This window comes from Vigna unguiculata, chromosome 1 (assembly GCF_004118075.2).
Source record: "Vigna unguiculata cultivar IT97K-499-35 chromosome 1, ASM411807v1, whole genome shotgun sequence".
NCBI lineage: Eukaryota > Viridiplantae > Streptophyta > Magnoliopsida > Fabales > Fabaceae > Vigna > Vigna unguiculata.
Window position 1 is genome coordinate 1,701,228 of NC_040279.1, and position 17,188 is coordinate 1,718,415.

Consider the following 17,188-nt stretch of genomic DNA (forward strand, 5'->3'; position numbering starts at 1 on the left):
CTTCATTGTCATCCTCCATGCCTTTTCATCACTCACGCCATCTTAATTTTTATTCATCCAAAATCAACACACTGAATCACCAACTCAAGACCATTGCCAATTTCACATCCTGTCAATCATCAAAATCATCTTCCATACCAAAACAAAAAACACAGTACTCATCATCACCAACACCAGAAAAATAGAGCCCATAACCAATGAACCCATCATTACTCTTCACTATCAACAATCAATAACCACAGAAGGAGAGAATCAGTAAAGAGAGAAGGGTGTTCTTCGGTTGTGAAATCTCCAACAAAGGCGTTGGTGACAGACGAGGCTGGCTAACATGGAGGTCGTGGTGGCTGGGAAAAGAGCACGCGAAAGTAAGCATGGAGGAGGCAAACCCTCGCGTAAAAGAGAGAAATCGAAGGAGCAGGCACGCTGTCAACGCCGGCGAGGCGCGCCTGTGGTGGGTGTTGCGGCAGTTGTCTGTGGTGGCCATAGACTTTGAGGAAGAAGGAACCTCTCTAGATCGCACTGTGGTAGTGCCAATGGTGGAGCAGGGCACAACGACAATTATGCAAGGAACAAACCCTCACACGATTCTCGGAGGAAGAAAATGGTGTTGGCGGTGGCGGCCTCGATGAACGATGACGACAACTCCGACCGGTCGGAGGCAAGCAGCAGCGAGATCCAACGTCCCGGTATTGGTTGTCCACGCACGAGGAAGAAGAGAGGTGACAAGGATTTCAGATTTTCTGAAGAAGATGAAATCAAGGCTCCAATTCTGAAAACCAAATTTTAGGGTTTCACAAATTACCCAAATCCCTCTTTACTGTAAACATTTCCCTATCTTAAAATGTTACCCAAAAAAATAATCAAGTGCAAATTTTTTTTTAACTCAACTGAAAGGTTACCCAAACAAATAACAACGTGCAAAAAAATTTTTTAACTCAACTTAAAACAGATCATGACGTGGCCTTCCGTTTGACAGCTGTCAATTGAAACTAACGGAGTTTAAAATTGAGGACTAATTCCATTCAATTCAAAAAGTCAGGGACTAAAATAGTGTAAACATTAAGTGAGGAACTAAAACAAAAAATTTGCAATAGTTGAGGGACGAAAAACATAATTAACCCTTAAATTAATTGTAAGATATAAAGAGGTGGGTAAAAAAATAATGGATTAAATATGATTTGGTCTCATTTTAATGAAATTTTAAATTAGTTCCTCTTCAAAAATTTTGATCAATTTAGTTTTTCATTTTTAAAAATGTGTAAATTTAGTCATTTTAACCAAATTTTGTTAAGTTTATTTGAAGTTTCACGTACATTTTATAATATTATTTGAATTGTTTACACCATTTGAAATGTTAACTTAAATATTATAATAAAATGCGTTTAAAATGTCAAATAAATTTAACAAAAAATTTGATAAGAAGAATTAAATTTATACATTTCTAAAAATGAAAAACTAAATTGGTATAAAATTTTGAAGAAGAACTAATTCAAAAATTCCAAAACAAATTTAACCCAAAAATAAGTAAGGTACGATTATGGTATGACCATATTCTCAGGTGTAAGAACAGCAAATGAATTGTTTTGAGAGTCTTATTTGAAATTATTTTGGTTTTTATGAAAAAAGAATTTATATTGATTGGATATAAGGATAGATATTATTAATTTCTTAAATTAGGTACGAAAATATTTATGAATTTGTCTTATATTTGTACTTGTTTCAATACTTATTTTTGTAACCGTTTATTTTTTAAATTATTAAAATATTTTTAATTTATTCGATCATCTAAAAATATATATGAAATTTTATGTAGTTCCTTGTAATAGAAAAAAGCAAAATTCTATCTCTTTGGCATAAGAGTTGTTGGCCAAATTGTGGAACTCCCTGCATTATAAATCACCTTTATCCTACTTTGAAGGTAAAGAGTTAGAAGAACTAAAGGACAAAGGGGACCTCTCATTTTCTTTTGTTTTTTCCTAAATGGTGGGTCATGAGCCTACTCATTCATGAGATGAATGTTCCTTTTCTAGTATACTGGGAGTCTCTAATTCAAAGTAGTGTAACTTTCAAAAACATTCTTATAAGATCTAAAAAGTGCATAAAAATAGCTTAACTTTATAAATGAAACTTAATTATTTTCTTATTAGAAAAGTCTAAGTAAAAATAGAAAAATTAGTTAATCGAATTTTATTTTATAAAAGCCGTCATTTTTCTAAAAATAATCATTTTTATTTGCATTTTTTCTAAGATTCTAACTTATTTATTCATTCGTTTGAGAATTAGAGTGAACTAGAGGAGATCTGAGAGAGTATTATCATCCTAGTCATTCAGTATTTTCAACGGAGTAAGTTTATCTTTTACTTTGTTTGGTTATTTTGAAAATTTGTTTGCATGGGAGGGGGAAAATATACTTACATGTCATTCTTTTATGTTCAAGATGAATATTTGTCTGTCTGTGATCACCAAGACGTGTTCAAATCATTTGTTTGAGTTTTCTTTGCACATATAAAGTATCATGTATAAGTTAGAGTTTGTGGAGCTTAGATAAGTTAGAACGTCAAGTCAATAAAAATGAAGCTAGCTATTATGTTCATTGATTATTATGTTATATGATTTTATGGTGTGGATGATATCTGTGATGAGTTATGATGAGTAGTGATCTTGATTGTTAGTTAAATGTTGATATGGTATCGTGAGCGAAATGATTTTATGTGGCGCAAAAACAATTTGAGGACATGTTTATTAGTTTGGATTAATTGACTAATGGTGACTTATTTTAGAACTGAATTGTACCTATTGTGGTTTGTAAGAGATAAAAACATCTTTTGACAATGTTGGGAAATCACGCAATAAGAGTAGAAAAATATAAATAAAAACACACAGGAAAATTTAGTGTGGTTCGACACCTCAAGGCCTACATCCATAAACACTCAACAAAAAGTATTATCACTTAAAGTGCAATTTTTTGTGGACCAAAATTGCAAACCCTTCTTAGTGCAATTTTTGTGGACCAAAATTGCAAACCCTTCATAGTGCAATTTTTTTGTGGATCAAAATTTCAAACCCTTCATAATGCAATTTTTCTGACAAAAACTACAAACCTTCTAATGACACACAACTATCCAAGCCTCCCATACACCTAAGAGACCGATTGAGTTGTGGTGATAACTCCAAAACCAACTCTTTACTTTTATAGTATTTTTCTGTTACTCTCTTCTTCATATTACTTGATGTGGGACTTTGGTGAATACCCACTTGACCAACATAACCTCCCTTCACCAAATGTCTCACATGCTATGGAACAAACATTTGACACACCACCAACAAATCTGCTTGAACCGCTCTTGCTACTAGTGATCCAACAAATCCGCTTGAACCACTTTTGTCACTGGTGATCTGCACAGACTCATTGACGATGACAATCTTTCCTCATCATCGACCCTCACTGCCTTGCACATCAGACTCGTTGTTGACAACTTCCACATCTTTGTCACTAATAATTCACTGATATTCAAGGGGAATCCATCATAACACCACCTTGGTCAAGCTACGACACTGCCACAACACAACAATTGCTGTAGACGAAGCATCACGTGAGCCATGCAAAAACACCACCATTGTTGATCTCGAGCTCCACCCTCATCATGCAGATCCAACGTTACCAAACATTGTAGTCCACCAGAGCATATCTATAAACCGTAGAGCACTTCCTCCACGCACATGTCGCAAACTGCGACTCACACATATTAGATCTCCATCGTACCTCCTCCGTAGATTTGGGAGCATCTCGCGATACATGAACTTCACTCTCTTCAAAGGACGTTGATTTTGTTCAATATGCTAAACTCTCTTCCTCCCTTGATTAGAAACCCTTGGTCAGAACCTCAACTTTGATATCACTATTGAGAAATCACACACTAAAAATAATCTCTTCAAGCGGAAGCACACCCACCAATAAGAGCAAAAAAATATAAATAAAAACACAGGAAATTTAATGTGGTTCGACACCTCAAGGCCTACATCCACAAACACTCAACAAAAAACATTATCACTCAAAGTGCAACTTTTTGTGGACCAAAATTACAAACTCTTCATAGTGCAATTTTTGTGGACCAAACTTGCAAACCCTTCATAGTGCAATTTTTCTGGCAAAAACTGCAAACTTTCTAATGACACACAACTACCTAAGCCCATCATACACTCAAGAGACATATTGAGTTGTGGTGATAACTTCAAAACCAACTTTATACTTTTATAGTATTTTTCTGTTACTCTCTTCTTCATATTATTCGATGTGGAAGTTTGGTGAATACGCACTTGACCAACATCCAATAAGGTAATTAATTTTATAATGTGTATTCTATGGAGATTCCTTGATGGGAATATTTTGATTCTACTTATTATCGAATTCACATGGAGGAAAAATATTTATTTGGTGAAAATTGATGAAGCTATTTTAACATTTGGTTGTGATGCGAAAATGAACAATATTTCGTAAATATAAAAATTTATCATGTCATTTTCTGAAATATATAAGTTTATAATAATCTTTCGAAAGTTGAGTATATTATCGATGATGATTATTAATTTTACTTCTGAATGATATTGTGTAATTTATTAGATGTGATGCGTGTATTATCAATCTAAAATTATTTATTTTATAAATGGTTATGTTTTTTTTTAAATATGTCTGCTTATTGATTTCATTTCCATCTATTGTAATTGTATATAACACAGAAGCATAAAATATTGCAAGTCAAAAATACTTAATAATGAAAAATTAAGATCTATTAAAAGTATAGATAATTATATATATATATATATATATATATATTAATTTCGGATGACATGATTATATTTTAAACGATTTTATATTTATCGAGACTGTAAATATAAATCACATTTACATAAATTATCTGAATGTTATAAAATAATCAGTAAAAATATTAATACTAATGCAACTATATATAATAATGATATTACAATTCCTAAAGCAAACGAGCCGCGAAGAAAAGGAAAAGAAAGAAAGGTTCGCAAATCTTAAAGTCAAAATAAGCAAAATAATATTTTTTATTCTTAAAGTTAGTTTGTTTGAATTTGTTTTCATCATCTCAAAATGTAAATATGTTAGAACTTTTGGACGATAAAATTATATACTTGAAATTAAAACTAATCTAATTAAAATTTAAATAATAATTTATATTTATTTGTTACATTTTAAATTACTTTTTGGTTATTTTATTTTAAATTGATGATTAATCCGACTAAATTGATGTAGAGTTATGATGCACAAATACGAGACATGTATCAGATACGACACGTATCCGATACGTCGATACGTTTATTTTCAAAATGATAGGATAAGATACGTGATAGATACATGATACATGAATATTGAAAAGTGTACAATAATTCTTACAAACAAATAAATATATGATTGTTAATAAAATTTCCTAATTAGAGACCAATTATTTTAATAACCAAAACTTGGTAGTTAATGTTAGTGACCAATTTAAAAATCAATTATGTTGTTGATTAAGTGTATCTGGAATGTTTTTTATGATGTCCATAATAGCATGATAATGGTTAACATGACATGTATGTGATAATCTGAAATTGTTAATCTGCTGCCCCGATAGTCGACTAGCCAACTAATGTAGTTGACTAGGCTCGTGCTGACAACAACTGATTTATAAAAACATACTTTGCACCTTCTGTTAATAGAGTTATTCAACCCAAAGAAAGAAAGAAAGGTGTGAAACAGGTTCTTGGAGCAATCTTGGAAGATCCTCTTAAGAATTTCATCAAGAAACATCAAATTGGGCTTGGCAAGAAGAAGAAAATTCAGACTTGGAAAAGGTGTACTCAATCTAATTTTTAGGTTGTGTTCTTATGTTCTAAGTATAGTTTGAAACTCTCTGTTTTACTGTTTTCTGGTTAAAGCAAATGTGTGTGATAACCTTTTTGTTTTTGGTTGTTAAAGCAAGTGTGTGTGATAGCCTTGTTGTTTTTGTTTGTTGAAGCAAGTGTATGGTAGCCTTGCTTGTGTGATCTTTTATCTTATAGTTTAGATTTACCAAGTATATATGTAAATCTTGTAATTCTTGAGATATATTGAAAATCTCTAGTTGTGGTTTGTTAGGGGAAATTGGATGTAGATTCTAAGGAATCAAACCAGTATAAATCTTTTGTGTGCTTTATCTCTTCTTCTCTATATTTTGACATGGTATAAATGCTCCAAACATTAAGCATCCAATCACATTATTTCAATTGATTCAACAAGCAAAGAGTTTATCAAAATAGTTTCGAAATTGCTAAAACTAGGCAAAATTTGTTAAAACCAATTCACCTCCCCTCTTGGTTGTGAAATATTGGTGCATCAAAACTAACAAACAGTTTCGAAATTGCTAAAACTGTGCAAAATTTGTTAAAACCAATTCACCCCCCCCGTCTTGGTTGTGAAATATTGGTGCATCAAAACTAACAAGTGGCACCATAGTTGGTTAGTCGAATCCATAGTCGATTAGATCCTGACAGTTGGCCAATATTTCACAAACATTTTCTGAAGGGGCTTCAATAAACAGACCACCCTTATTCTCTAGAGATAATTATCCCTTCTGGAAAATCAAAATGAAAATCTTTTTAGAATCCGTTGATAAAGGTGTATGGGATACTATTGTAAATGGGCCATTCATACCTACAAAAAATGTGGAAGGAAAAACTATGCCTAAAGATTTCTTATCTTGGACTCTTGATGAAAATAAACGTACTCATTATGATGTGAGAGCCAAAAATATAATCTCATCTACACTAACATTGGATGAATTCTATAGGGTATAAATTTTTCAATCCGTCAAAGAAATGTGGGATGTGTCAGAGGTGACTCATGAAGGCACGGATGAAGTCAAGAGAGCTAGAAAGAACACATTAATCCAGGAGTATGAAATGATTAGGATGAAGGCTGAAGAAGCAATCTATGATGTGCAAAAAAGATTCACTCATATTGTGAATCATCTCATAGCCTTGGGAAATGTTTTTGAAAAGGAAGAACTGAATATTAAAATACTGAAAAGTCTGAATAAAGCATGGCAGCCTAAGGTCACTACAATTTCAGAATCAAGAGATCTCACCACAATGAGTATGGCAACCCTCTTTGGAAAACTAAGAGAACATGAATTGGAACTTGGACGACTAAAAGAGGAAGAGGAAGGAGAGAAAAGGCAAAACATTGCTTTAAAAGCTGCTGCAAAAGCAAAACCAGCAAAGTTGAAGATAAAACATATCAGGAAGATGAAAATTCTGATTCTGAAACACTGAATCTAATGGTAAAACATTTTTCAAGATTTTTAAAGTACAAAAATAAGTCTAATGCAAAATCAGTAGCTGCAGGAAATAGAAGATTCCCTTCCAAGAGGCAAGATTCACCTAGCACTCCAACATGCTATGAGTGTGGCAAATCTGGTCATATCAAACCTGATTGTCCAATTCTCAAGATCAAAAAGAAATTGAAGGAAAAGAGTGAAGCTACAAGCAAGTCTAAGAGAGTGAAGAAAGCATATATTGCTTGGGAGGACAATGACTCCAACACCTCTAGTGATTCAAGTGAAAGCCATGAAGAAGAAACAAATCTATGTTTGATGGCTGGTACAAAATCCTCTGTCAGTAGTGTAAGTAATCTTGAATCCATTGATGAAAGCTATGAAAGCAAGTTCTATAAACTACTTGATGTATATAATGAGTTGCATGAAGAGGCTAGAAAGTTGCAATAATCTAATAACAGACATAAAGGTGAAAATAGGTGGCTTGAAAACAAATTAAAACTCAAGTGATTAACAAATTTTATCATTTTCGACCAATTTTTGTTATTACCAACAAACTATATTCCTTATTTGTTAGTAATTATATATATATAAAAGCCAAAACTTATTCTCTATTAAGAAAAGAATATTATTGATAAATATATTCTTATTCTAGAGAATATATGTTTACATCTAGTACATTTTTTTAATAATTTTGGAATAATGTCACATTTGACACTTTTTTGAAAAATATTATATATGAGAAGTAATATTGTAAAATTCATTTTCAACTCATTACTTATTCATGTACATACTTACACAACCTGATGTATGAATATCTTTTAGTTTCTCATTATTTAATATCTTAACCTACTATCTTGCTAATAACTAAAGTCATTAAAATCATGATATATTATTTCTTTAATGACTTATTAACTTAATAATATGGAACGAAATCAATTACAATATTATATATCATAAATTTGTATTTAGCAAAAGATGGAGACAAATTTGTCCAATATTGAAAAAAAAATGCTATGGGAAAGATCTGTGATACTCTAATTGAATTGTAGGAAGTTAAATCACTTGACATGATTTGAATGAGTCTACATCAGTGAACTATGATGTACGGATACGATACGTGTATCAACATGATAATTATCCGATAGGTCGATACGTTTATTTTGAAAATAATAGGATATGATACGTGATAGATACACGATATATGAATATTGAAAAGTGTGTACAATAATTCTTAAAAACATAATAAATATATGATTTTTATTGTGTTAATCCAAATTAAAACTATATGTATTAAAGTTATCAATATAAAAAATATAAATTATTGTCATCATAAAAGTACCACTATAAGAAAATTCTTAAATATAATAACCAATTTTAGTAACCAAAAATATGTTAGAGACCAATTTCCTAATTAGAGACCAATTTATACACTAATTATTCTGGTAGCCGAAACCTTGGTAGCTAATGTTAATGACTAATTTAGAAACTAATTATTTTGGTAGTCAAAATCTTGTTAGCTAATGTTAGTGATCAACTTAGAAATCAATCCATAATAAAAAATATTTTAATTATCAATTTAGAGACTAATTATCATTTTTTAGAACTATTTTAGTTGCCAATAATTTTTAATAGATACTTAACTGATAAGTATCGATAAAATATTTTAAAGTTCGGATACGAATACGTGTCGGACACAGATACATGACCCAAGTTGAAGTATTGGTGCATCATAGTTTATTTGAGTACTTTATTTTTCTAGTTTCAATAACAAATTCTAATGTAGTTAAAAATGAACATGCAAAGTTTTTACTCCGTAATTTACTTGATTCATATTATTCATTCATCATCAAAGGGTACGAAATGTGAAGTACTTCAAGGAATGTATTGCATCTATTGCATATTGACAATTACATAATCTCATGCGTAAGGTTTATATTAAAGATAAGATCTTGAAGATCTTGGGAAGGAATATGGTAGTGATGAAGACAAAAAAATATTATGCAAACCAATACATATATTTTAGGAGAAACGTTGTACAAAGTATATGGATCAATCGCATCAACGAGTCACGAAAAATATGTGATGATGTGACATCACAAACATAGTCATATGTCAATGAGAGATTTCATAATCCTTGCATAACAGAAAAAACAAACACATTATGTGAGAATCACTTATATTATCCTTTAAAAGAGCACTTGAGAGTTAATAAAAAGTCTTTAAATACATAAAAAAAGAAAAAACTCACGTTGGATTATGTTTTGGAAAGTCCAAACTCTTTATTGGTTTGTTTGGTGTTGTTCTCTATTAAGCGTTAAAAGTATATTGTGTTGGTATTTTAAATATTTTTTAATATTTTAAAATGTCAAAATTAGTTGTAATAAATGTATTATAAAGATACAGTAGAAGAAAAAAAAAAAACTCAACGGAGAATCAAAATTCTGCTTTGGAGGATAAAAATTAATTTTCAGAGATTGTGTTAATTAATTGAAATTTTACTTATGATTTTACTGAAAAGATACTATGTTGTAATATTTTTCAAGACTGGATGTTGTTCTACATTTTTCTTAAAGATTTTGGAGAATGAAGGTAAAGAAGAGAGACCAAAAATGTTCTTCTTCTTTTTTTTCAAAAGAATAAAGAGAGAACGATTGTGCTATTTGTACCACATGAATCACTAACTACACCCATTCATTCTTTTGCTTTCCTTTTCTCTTAGCCCAACATAACTAACCCAACTAGTTTATTACAATCGTCACTCAAAATTTCTATCATCACTCCTCTTTCCAATACGATTTTCACAGTCTTTATAATTACATAATTAAATTTTAAATGTAACTATTAATTAATTTCACGACCTTAATTTATAGCATGTCACACATACATGTGATCCAAACCATGCCAAGTATATAGATATATGGATTTTCAAATGATATTCATTCATATAACAATGTACAATGCTACATATCAATTCACAAAAAGTTCAAACCACTATCACCCTCAGTGGAATCTGAATCAGGGTGTCAGCTTCCATTAAAATGGAAAGTTAGTAGAAAAAATAAAATCCAAGATTGTTCAGACGATAATAATACACAAATAAAGATATATAGAGATAAACTTCATGATTTATCAATATCTATTATAATTCATAATTAGTACCTAGTGATTACAAAACAAAATTTATTACAAACAAATCTGCCTCATTTTTCATTATTGGAGATTTTTTACAAAAAACATAGAAAATGAACATTTTATGATAGTTTTAAAACCGTCATAAAAAATTGTAAATTTTTATGATATTTATAATTATGATGGTTTCAAAATCGTCATAAAAACATGAGCTATTTTAGTGAGAGTACAAATGAAAAAAAGTCAAATTCATGTGAAAACAATTATCGAGTTAACCATATAATAGTTACATCACTAAGTTTACAAGATGATTAATTAAAAAAGTTATGGTATTAAATACTCAATAGACTATAAAAATTTATTAAAGATTCAAAGGTTAAATATGTTTTTGGTCTCTCAAGTTCCAGTGAATTTTGAAATTAGTCATTCTTTGAAATTTTATACCAATTTAGTTTTTCATCTTTAGAAATGCGCGAATTTAGTTTATTTTATCGAATTTTGTTAAGTTTATTTGACATTTTAAACGCATTTTATGATAATATTTGAGTTAACATTAAAGAGAAAATGTATCAAACGATGTAAACAATTCAAATACTATCATAAAATGTGCTTAAAATGTCAAATAAACTTAACAAAATTTGGTTAAAATAACTAAATTCACGTATTTTTAAAGATGATAGACTAAATTAGTTGAAAATTTCAAAGAAAGACTAATTCCGAATTTCAATAAAACTTAAGATATCAAAAACATATTTAACCCAAGATTTAATTAAAAACTTTTAAATTTATCGAGCACTTACAATATAATTCAAAATCGTCAAAACTTTGTATTAAAACTAAATGAAAGCACGATTATCAGATTTTTTTTTTATTAATCAGATTTTCTGATAGATAGTAGACATCAACAAAAGAGAAAACATGAGATAAAAGAAATGAAAATACAAGAAGAAAAACAAAAAGCCTTCTCTATTCACATTTCAACTAGCTCTTATGTCTTCACTTTTTTTTCTGGTTAATTAACTGTTAGATTTGAATGGAGGTTCAGTGGTGACATTAATGATAAGTGAAGAAATGTTGTTGGAAGAATCTGGATTATTATTTGCTTCAACCATTGCACCCTTCAAAGGCAAGGGAATATTCTCCACCACTTTATTATTATTATTATTCTCCACTTCTTCTTTGTGCTTTCCCCAAAGAACCGAGTATAACCCTATTACGATCAAGATCGCACCAACAACACTGCACCCACAAAGTCAAATTCATTCTCCAATAAGTTTAGTGCATCATTATTAGGAATCAAAGATCTTTGTTTTTTCATTTTTAAATAATTCTTAAATTTATGCTTTCAATTTCTCTTCAAAGTTACAAAAAGAGTCATCATTTCATAAATAAATAAATAAAATTATATATGTAACCGACCATGATCACTTAAATAATAACTTGGGAAACCTTGTTTTTTATAAACAAAAGTTTGTTTATTTATGCTACTTGTACTAGTTTTCTTTTAAAAATGTGATCACAATGGTGGTCCTAATAATATATATGCTTTCTCTGTGTATAATCTTTGTGGTACATAAAAGGTCGTAATATATATATATATAGGTGTACAAAATGTTGTGTATTTTTTCTTAAGTAAACGATTTATAGGTGTAATTAGGAGGTAATGTTATGCATGTTAAATATAAGTGTTAAATTTCTTTTGGGGATAAAGAAAAGGTAATAACATTCATTGAACATTCTTCGTGCAACTGGGTATATTAAATTAGGGTTCATAATTTGTCCCCATTATGTATATTCTTTTAGTTGTGAGATTTTTTGGGTTTAAATATATGTATATATACCTTGGATTCCATTGATAGAATTTAAGAGACAAAATTTTGTCTCAACATTGAAATGTATATAGTTAGTGCGAGGCAAAAGCCAACAAAGCCAAGTAAAATTAGTGGTTTAATTTGATTTTTTTTAATGATACAAATTGTTAAAGACATTGTGTGGTTTTACTTCATTTTTCGTGCATAGTTGACCTAATTTATTTTGAAAAACTGTTTTTTTTTTAATATTTTCTCTTGAAGTTTAAAAAGTAATTATTTTTGTGAGAAAGGGTTTCCATTGATGAGTGGGTGGAAGAAAAAATGAACAAAAATGATGATAGAGATTTACCCTCCAAGAAAAATTTGTTCTGCAAGGATAAAGGAACCCATGATTGCTACAATGATCATCATGAGAGGACTAAATGCAGTTGCAAAAACAGGCCCTTTCGTCTTAATCACCAACCCTTGAACATAGTATGATAGGCTTGATGAAACAATCCCCTAACACAAAAATCATTAAAATAATATCAGAGAAAGAACCTTACTAATTAAATAACAATCCCTGTTACAGTGGATTATCATTACTAATAAAATTTATCACTTCTTATCATCATTTAAAAGTCATTATTTGTATTAGTAAAAAAGGTATTATATTATAAAAGCATAAAAAAAATGATATTATGACTCCAATTTTTTGATTCTCATCTTTTACTTCTTGATGTGGCTTAGTGTGAGTCATTGATTCTATGAATGATGCATGCTATCAATGACTCACACTAAATCATGTCAAAAAATAAAATATGAGAATGAAGAAATGAGAGTCATAGTATCATTTTTCAAAAATAAATAGTATTATTCTTACAGCATATGCAGCAGCAAGCAAGTTCATATCCCAGCCAATAGTCCAAACCGATGGATCGTGTTCCATAACAAAAGTAACAGCAATAGCTTGAATAGTGCCTAAGAAGCATATCAGTGATGTGAGGCTTAGCTGGTGATTTTTGTAGGTTTCAATAGCTTTCGCCTGTTCAACAAAACATGAAAAAAAACAAAAATCAATGTTCGTTATTACGTAGTGTCAATGCAAACACAAACACATACAAAACAAATAATGTTTCCCATTTTGAAGTGGTCTTCTTACTTGTAAAACAAAGAGGGAAGCCCAAGCAAGTGTGGCAATGATGAGGAGAATGGAACCTATGAGCCAATCTTTGTCTGAAGGTGTTGCAACATTATTATTGGTTGTTGTTGCATTAGTTGTTTGGTTGTTGTGGGCATGTTTGTTCCAAACCATTTCCACCAGAGGTCCTTTGTACAAGGTCATCACCATGGCTCCACCCACAGTCACCAATGTTCCCACCACCTTTGCTTGGCACCTCACCTTCTTCATGTTCAACTTCTCCATCCTTCACTCATTTTACAAAATCATCAATTTACACGGAGAAACCAAAAAAATAGATGATTTTTATTTCCGTTAAGAAGTGAATTTTAAAACTAATTCAATTTTAAGAACGGAGGTTTGCACCCGGTTATAAACTTTTACCTGCATAAAACTGCCATTACAAAAGTCATAGCAGGAAGCACATTGCTCATTGCACAAGAGAAAGTTGGAGATGTTAATTTCAACCCAGCATAGTAGAAGTTTTGATCAATCACAGGCCTGTTCATATACAGTAGTAGTAATAAGCAACTTATTCATAATATCAATGTATTTAGTTCTTTATATCTATATATATAGAATGATGGAACTAACCCAAGTAGAGCAAGGATGAAAATTTGCATGAAAATTTTGAAAGTGATCCTTGGTTGAGCTTTCCTGTGGAAATTGGAACCAGACATTAGCATTAATGTTGCAATGCTTTTGTTGTTTAAATTAAGAAAAGTGCATATGAACCTTTCAAAGATGAAGGCAAATGGAGCTATGACAGCAGTGGCAAAGGCATGGCGATAAACGACAAGAACATAGTGGCTCATTCCACGGTTGAGGGAAACCTTAGTGATGATGTTCATGCCTGCATAGCCAAATTGCAGAGCGATCATGGCAAAGTGGTGTTTGGAGTTCTCGAGGAAGTTTGCACAACATCTAAGCCTTTTCGTCACCATTTTGGTTCCTGTTTTTGGAGAATTTGGAGAGAGGATGAAAAGAGTGAAAACAAATAATAACCAAAATGAGACTAGTGTAGCATAATGGGAAGAAGAAGAAGAATAATGAAGGATTGTGTTTGTTCCTAGGAATAGCATTAGAAGGCACCTAGTATTTATACCAACATGGAATCAATTGTCTACGTCATATAATGTTTAAATTTCATGATGGCCTTTCTTGTCTAGTGGGGTGGACGTAGGAATCACTTTCATGGAGGCAGGTCGATAACCATACAACGCTGCTTCCAAACTCATGGCTTTATTTATCGGAGATCTAAGTCTTACATCGATTAAAAATAAGACTTGAATACCATATAAGGATAAAAATATTATTTTAAAGTTTTAGATTGAGAATAGTGTTAATCTTTGATATGTGATTTTAAGTTGCGTCTTATTGATGATGTATTTCTTTAAGGATCATCTTTCAAAAGATCCAACCGAAAATATATCACTAAAAGTCTAAGTTGTTATTTTGACAAATAAGACAATCCGCTAAAATTTTAGTGATTATTATGACAAATAAGTGTTGAGAATAGTATAAGAGTGAGTCAAAAGTCACACATTGGATATAATAGACAAAGTTAAACACATATAAAAATAAAGACTCGAAACTACATTACCTTAAATTTTGAGTTAACAGTAATGTCAAATAACTTATATGTATAAAACTAATATCATATATATATATATATAATCATAACCCCATACTGTGATTATATATTTGAAAGGTTCACTACAGAGATAATAGAAAAAAATTGATGGAAAATATGGACGTAATTAAGTTTATGATTGAATAGAAGTATAAAACTTGTTTATAGTATGAGTGTACATTTTTTTTATCTTTCATTAACAAATCGCAATATGTATAATGGAATCAAAGGGTATATTATTTGTTCCCTTAACCATGCTAAAATATATTGGATTCTGAAAAGAAAAAGGTTGGATAAAGTTTAGTCTGGTGATTTCAATGTTCCAAAACCAACCGAGAATATATCACTAAAAGTAAACCAATAGATCAAGGAGAAGAACATCGACCAAACTTCCATGTATACTTTAAGAAAACAAGCTAAGTTCATTTGAAAAAAAATGTATATATTCTCATTAGAATAATGATTTCGTTTCAAAATATTCCAAGGGAATTTGAGCATCTAGTTTGTGAATCTCTACAGATTATGAATTAATTATTTCGTTACCCTTTTGTATTCATTATTTGCAAGTGACCCACTTCTCTAAGTATTCTCACAAAACTAACTAGTGGAGGTTATACACTTATATAAGTTGACAATAATTGATAGCACTTTTTGTAACATTACACTATTTAATTATATTTTAAAAAAATATTTGTAAAGTTTTACGTAGAAGACCGGAAAGGATCAAACTTTAAATATTTTAGAACATGTTTATGTTTTTCTTTCATGTTATGAACACCAAGAAATGAGACAGTGGTGGAGATTAGTTTTTTTTAAAAATTACATAAATATTAAAAATGGAAATATGTATACTAGAAATTCTCGTATTATATGAGATTCTTCTTGTAAATTTGTTAAAAATATTTACAAGAAAAGACTTTTTTCTGTCATTTTTGTTAAGGATTTTAATTAGCAGGTAAGTTTTTTATGGGTAATCATTTCTTACAAAATTATAAAATTTGCAAGTATTTTCTACAAAATTTGTTGCGAAAAGTGTTTTATACAAAATATTTTACAAAAAAATTGGTAGTAATTTCTTACAATTTTTTTTATAACAAAATTGGTAAGTATTTCCTAAAAAATGTTCAAAATAAAATTGGCAGAAAATATGAACTTTTTTTAGTAGTGTGAAAAATATAAAATTTTAGTTTGTAAATTCCTAATGACTAAAAACACATTTTTTTGTCACTATGTTATTAATGTGAAATATTCATCATTTTTGAGGATGATTTGATATTTTAATGGAATTTTTTCCTCTAAATTATTTTTTCTCGGACCTTAAAATCCAACATATACTTTAGAGATTCAAGCCTAATTATACTCAAAGCAACGAAATGGTGGTTTTATATAATGTTAAGATCCGAATATTACACTATAAAAGTTAAATTAATTAAATATTGATTCATATATGAGTTGAGTTCGATTTCAAATAAATGACTAAATCAAATTGAGGTTGGATAAGAAAAAGGGCACACTCATTCCTTAATCACATCTTATTCTTATTCTAGGGTACTATTTCTGAAAAAAAAAAAAATTGAATAAACAGAGTCGAGTACCTAGAATAATTATTTTAAAATGTATTTTTTATATTTTGAAATAATTATTGTAGAATTTAGTTTACATTATTTATATTTTAGAATCATCATTCTAAATATATTTTCATATAATTGATTAATCAATATAAAATTCAGCGAATGTTATTTTTATTTAAAATGCATTTCGATTTCAAGTTATTAAGATAATATTATTAGGGAGAATCATCGTATTCAACATATTATTTGTTTTGAAACCTGAAATTTTAAGTAGTGAGAGATTTTTAAGTGTTGAAAACCTCCTTAGTCTTTATTTAAGGTCTTATTCTGGTATATCTAATAATTATAATTAAAAATAAAGACTAATTTAGGATCCATAATAATAGTGCCGATAAAAAAAATTAAAATTTTGGTAGCTTATGTTAAAAATTAATTTAAATTTACAAATCAATTATAATTTTTTATATAATATATACTATTTTTAATACCAATAACTTTTAATATAAAAATAGTATCCAACTTAGTCAATCAATATAATAGTTAATTTTTTAAAAAAAAAATTG

General features: G+C 29.7%; 1 protein-coding gene across 1 annotated transcript; it reads right to left on the reverse strand.

The window, feature by feature from the left end:
* Window positions 1–11,292: 11,292 nt before the first annotated feature.
* On the reverse strand, window positions 11,293–14,501 carry LOC114176176 (WAT1-related protein At5g07050-like). The gene is made up of 7 exons (XM_028061128.1): window positions 14,157–14,501; window positions 14,016–14,078; window positions 13,806–13,922; window positions 13,404–13,668; window positions 13,125–13,286; window positions 12,612–12,763; window positions 11,293–11,690 (listed from the first exon to the last, which is right to left on the reverse strand). The coding sequence occupies exons 1-7, from the start codon at window positions 14,363–14,365 to the stop codon at window positions 11,468–11,470; spliced, it is 1,191 nt and encodes a 396-aa protein (XP_027916929.1). The 5' UTR covers window positions 14,366–14,501; the 3' UTR covers window positions 11,293–11,467.
* Between the last annotated feature and the right edge of the window lie 2,687 nt (window positions 14,502–17,188).

Bases quoted from the DNA above. Each gene is read 5' to 3' on its own strand.
- LOC114176176 (XM_028061128.1), bottom strand. From the start codon at position 14,365: ATGGTGACGAAAAGGCTTAGATGTTGTGCAAACTTCCTCGAGAACTCC. The intron at 14,079-14,156 runs GTTCATATGCAC...CAATTTCCACAG, and splicing joins TTTGCCTTCATCTTTGAAAG to GAAAGCTCAACCAAGGATCA. The intron at 12,764-13,124 runs GTAAGAATAATA...TTTTTGTGTTAG, and splicing joins TGCTTGCTGCTGCATATGCT to GGGATTGTTTCATCAAGCCT.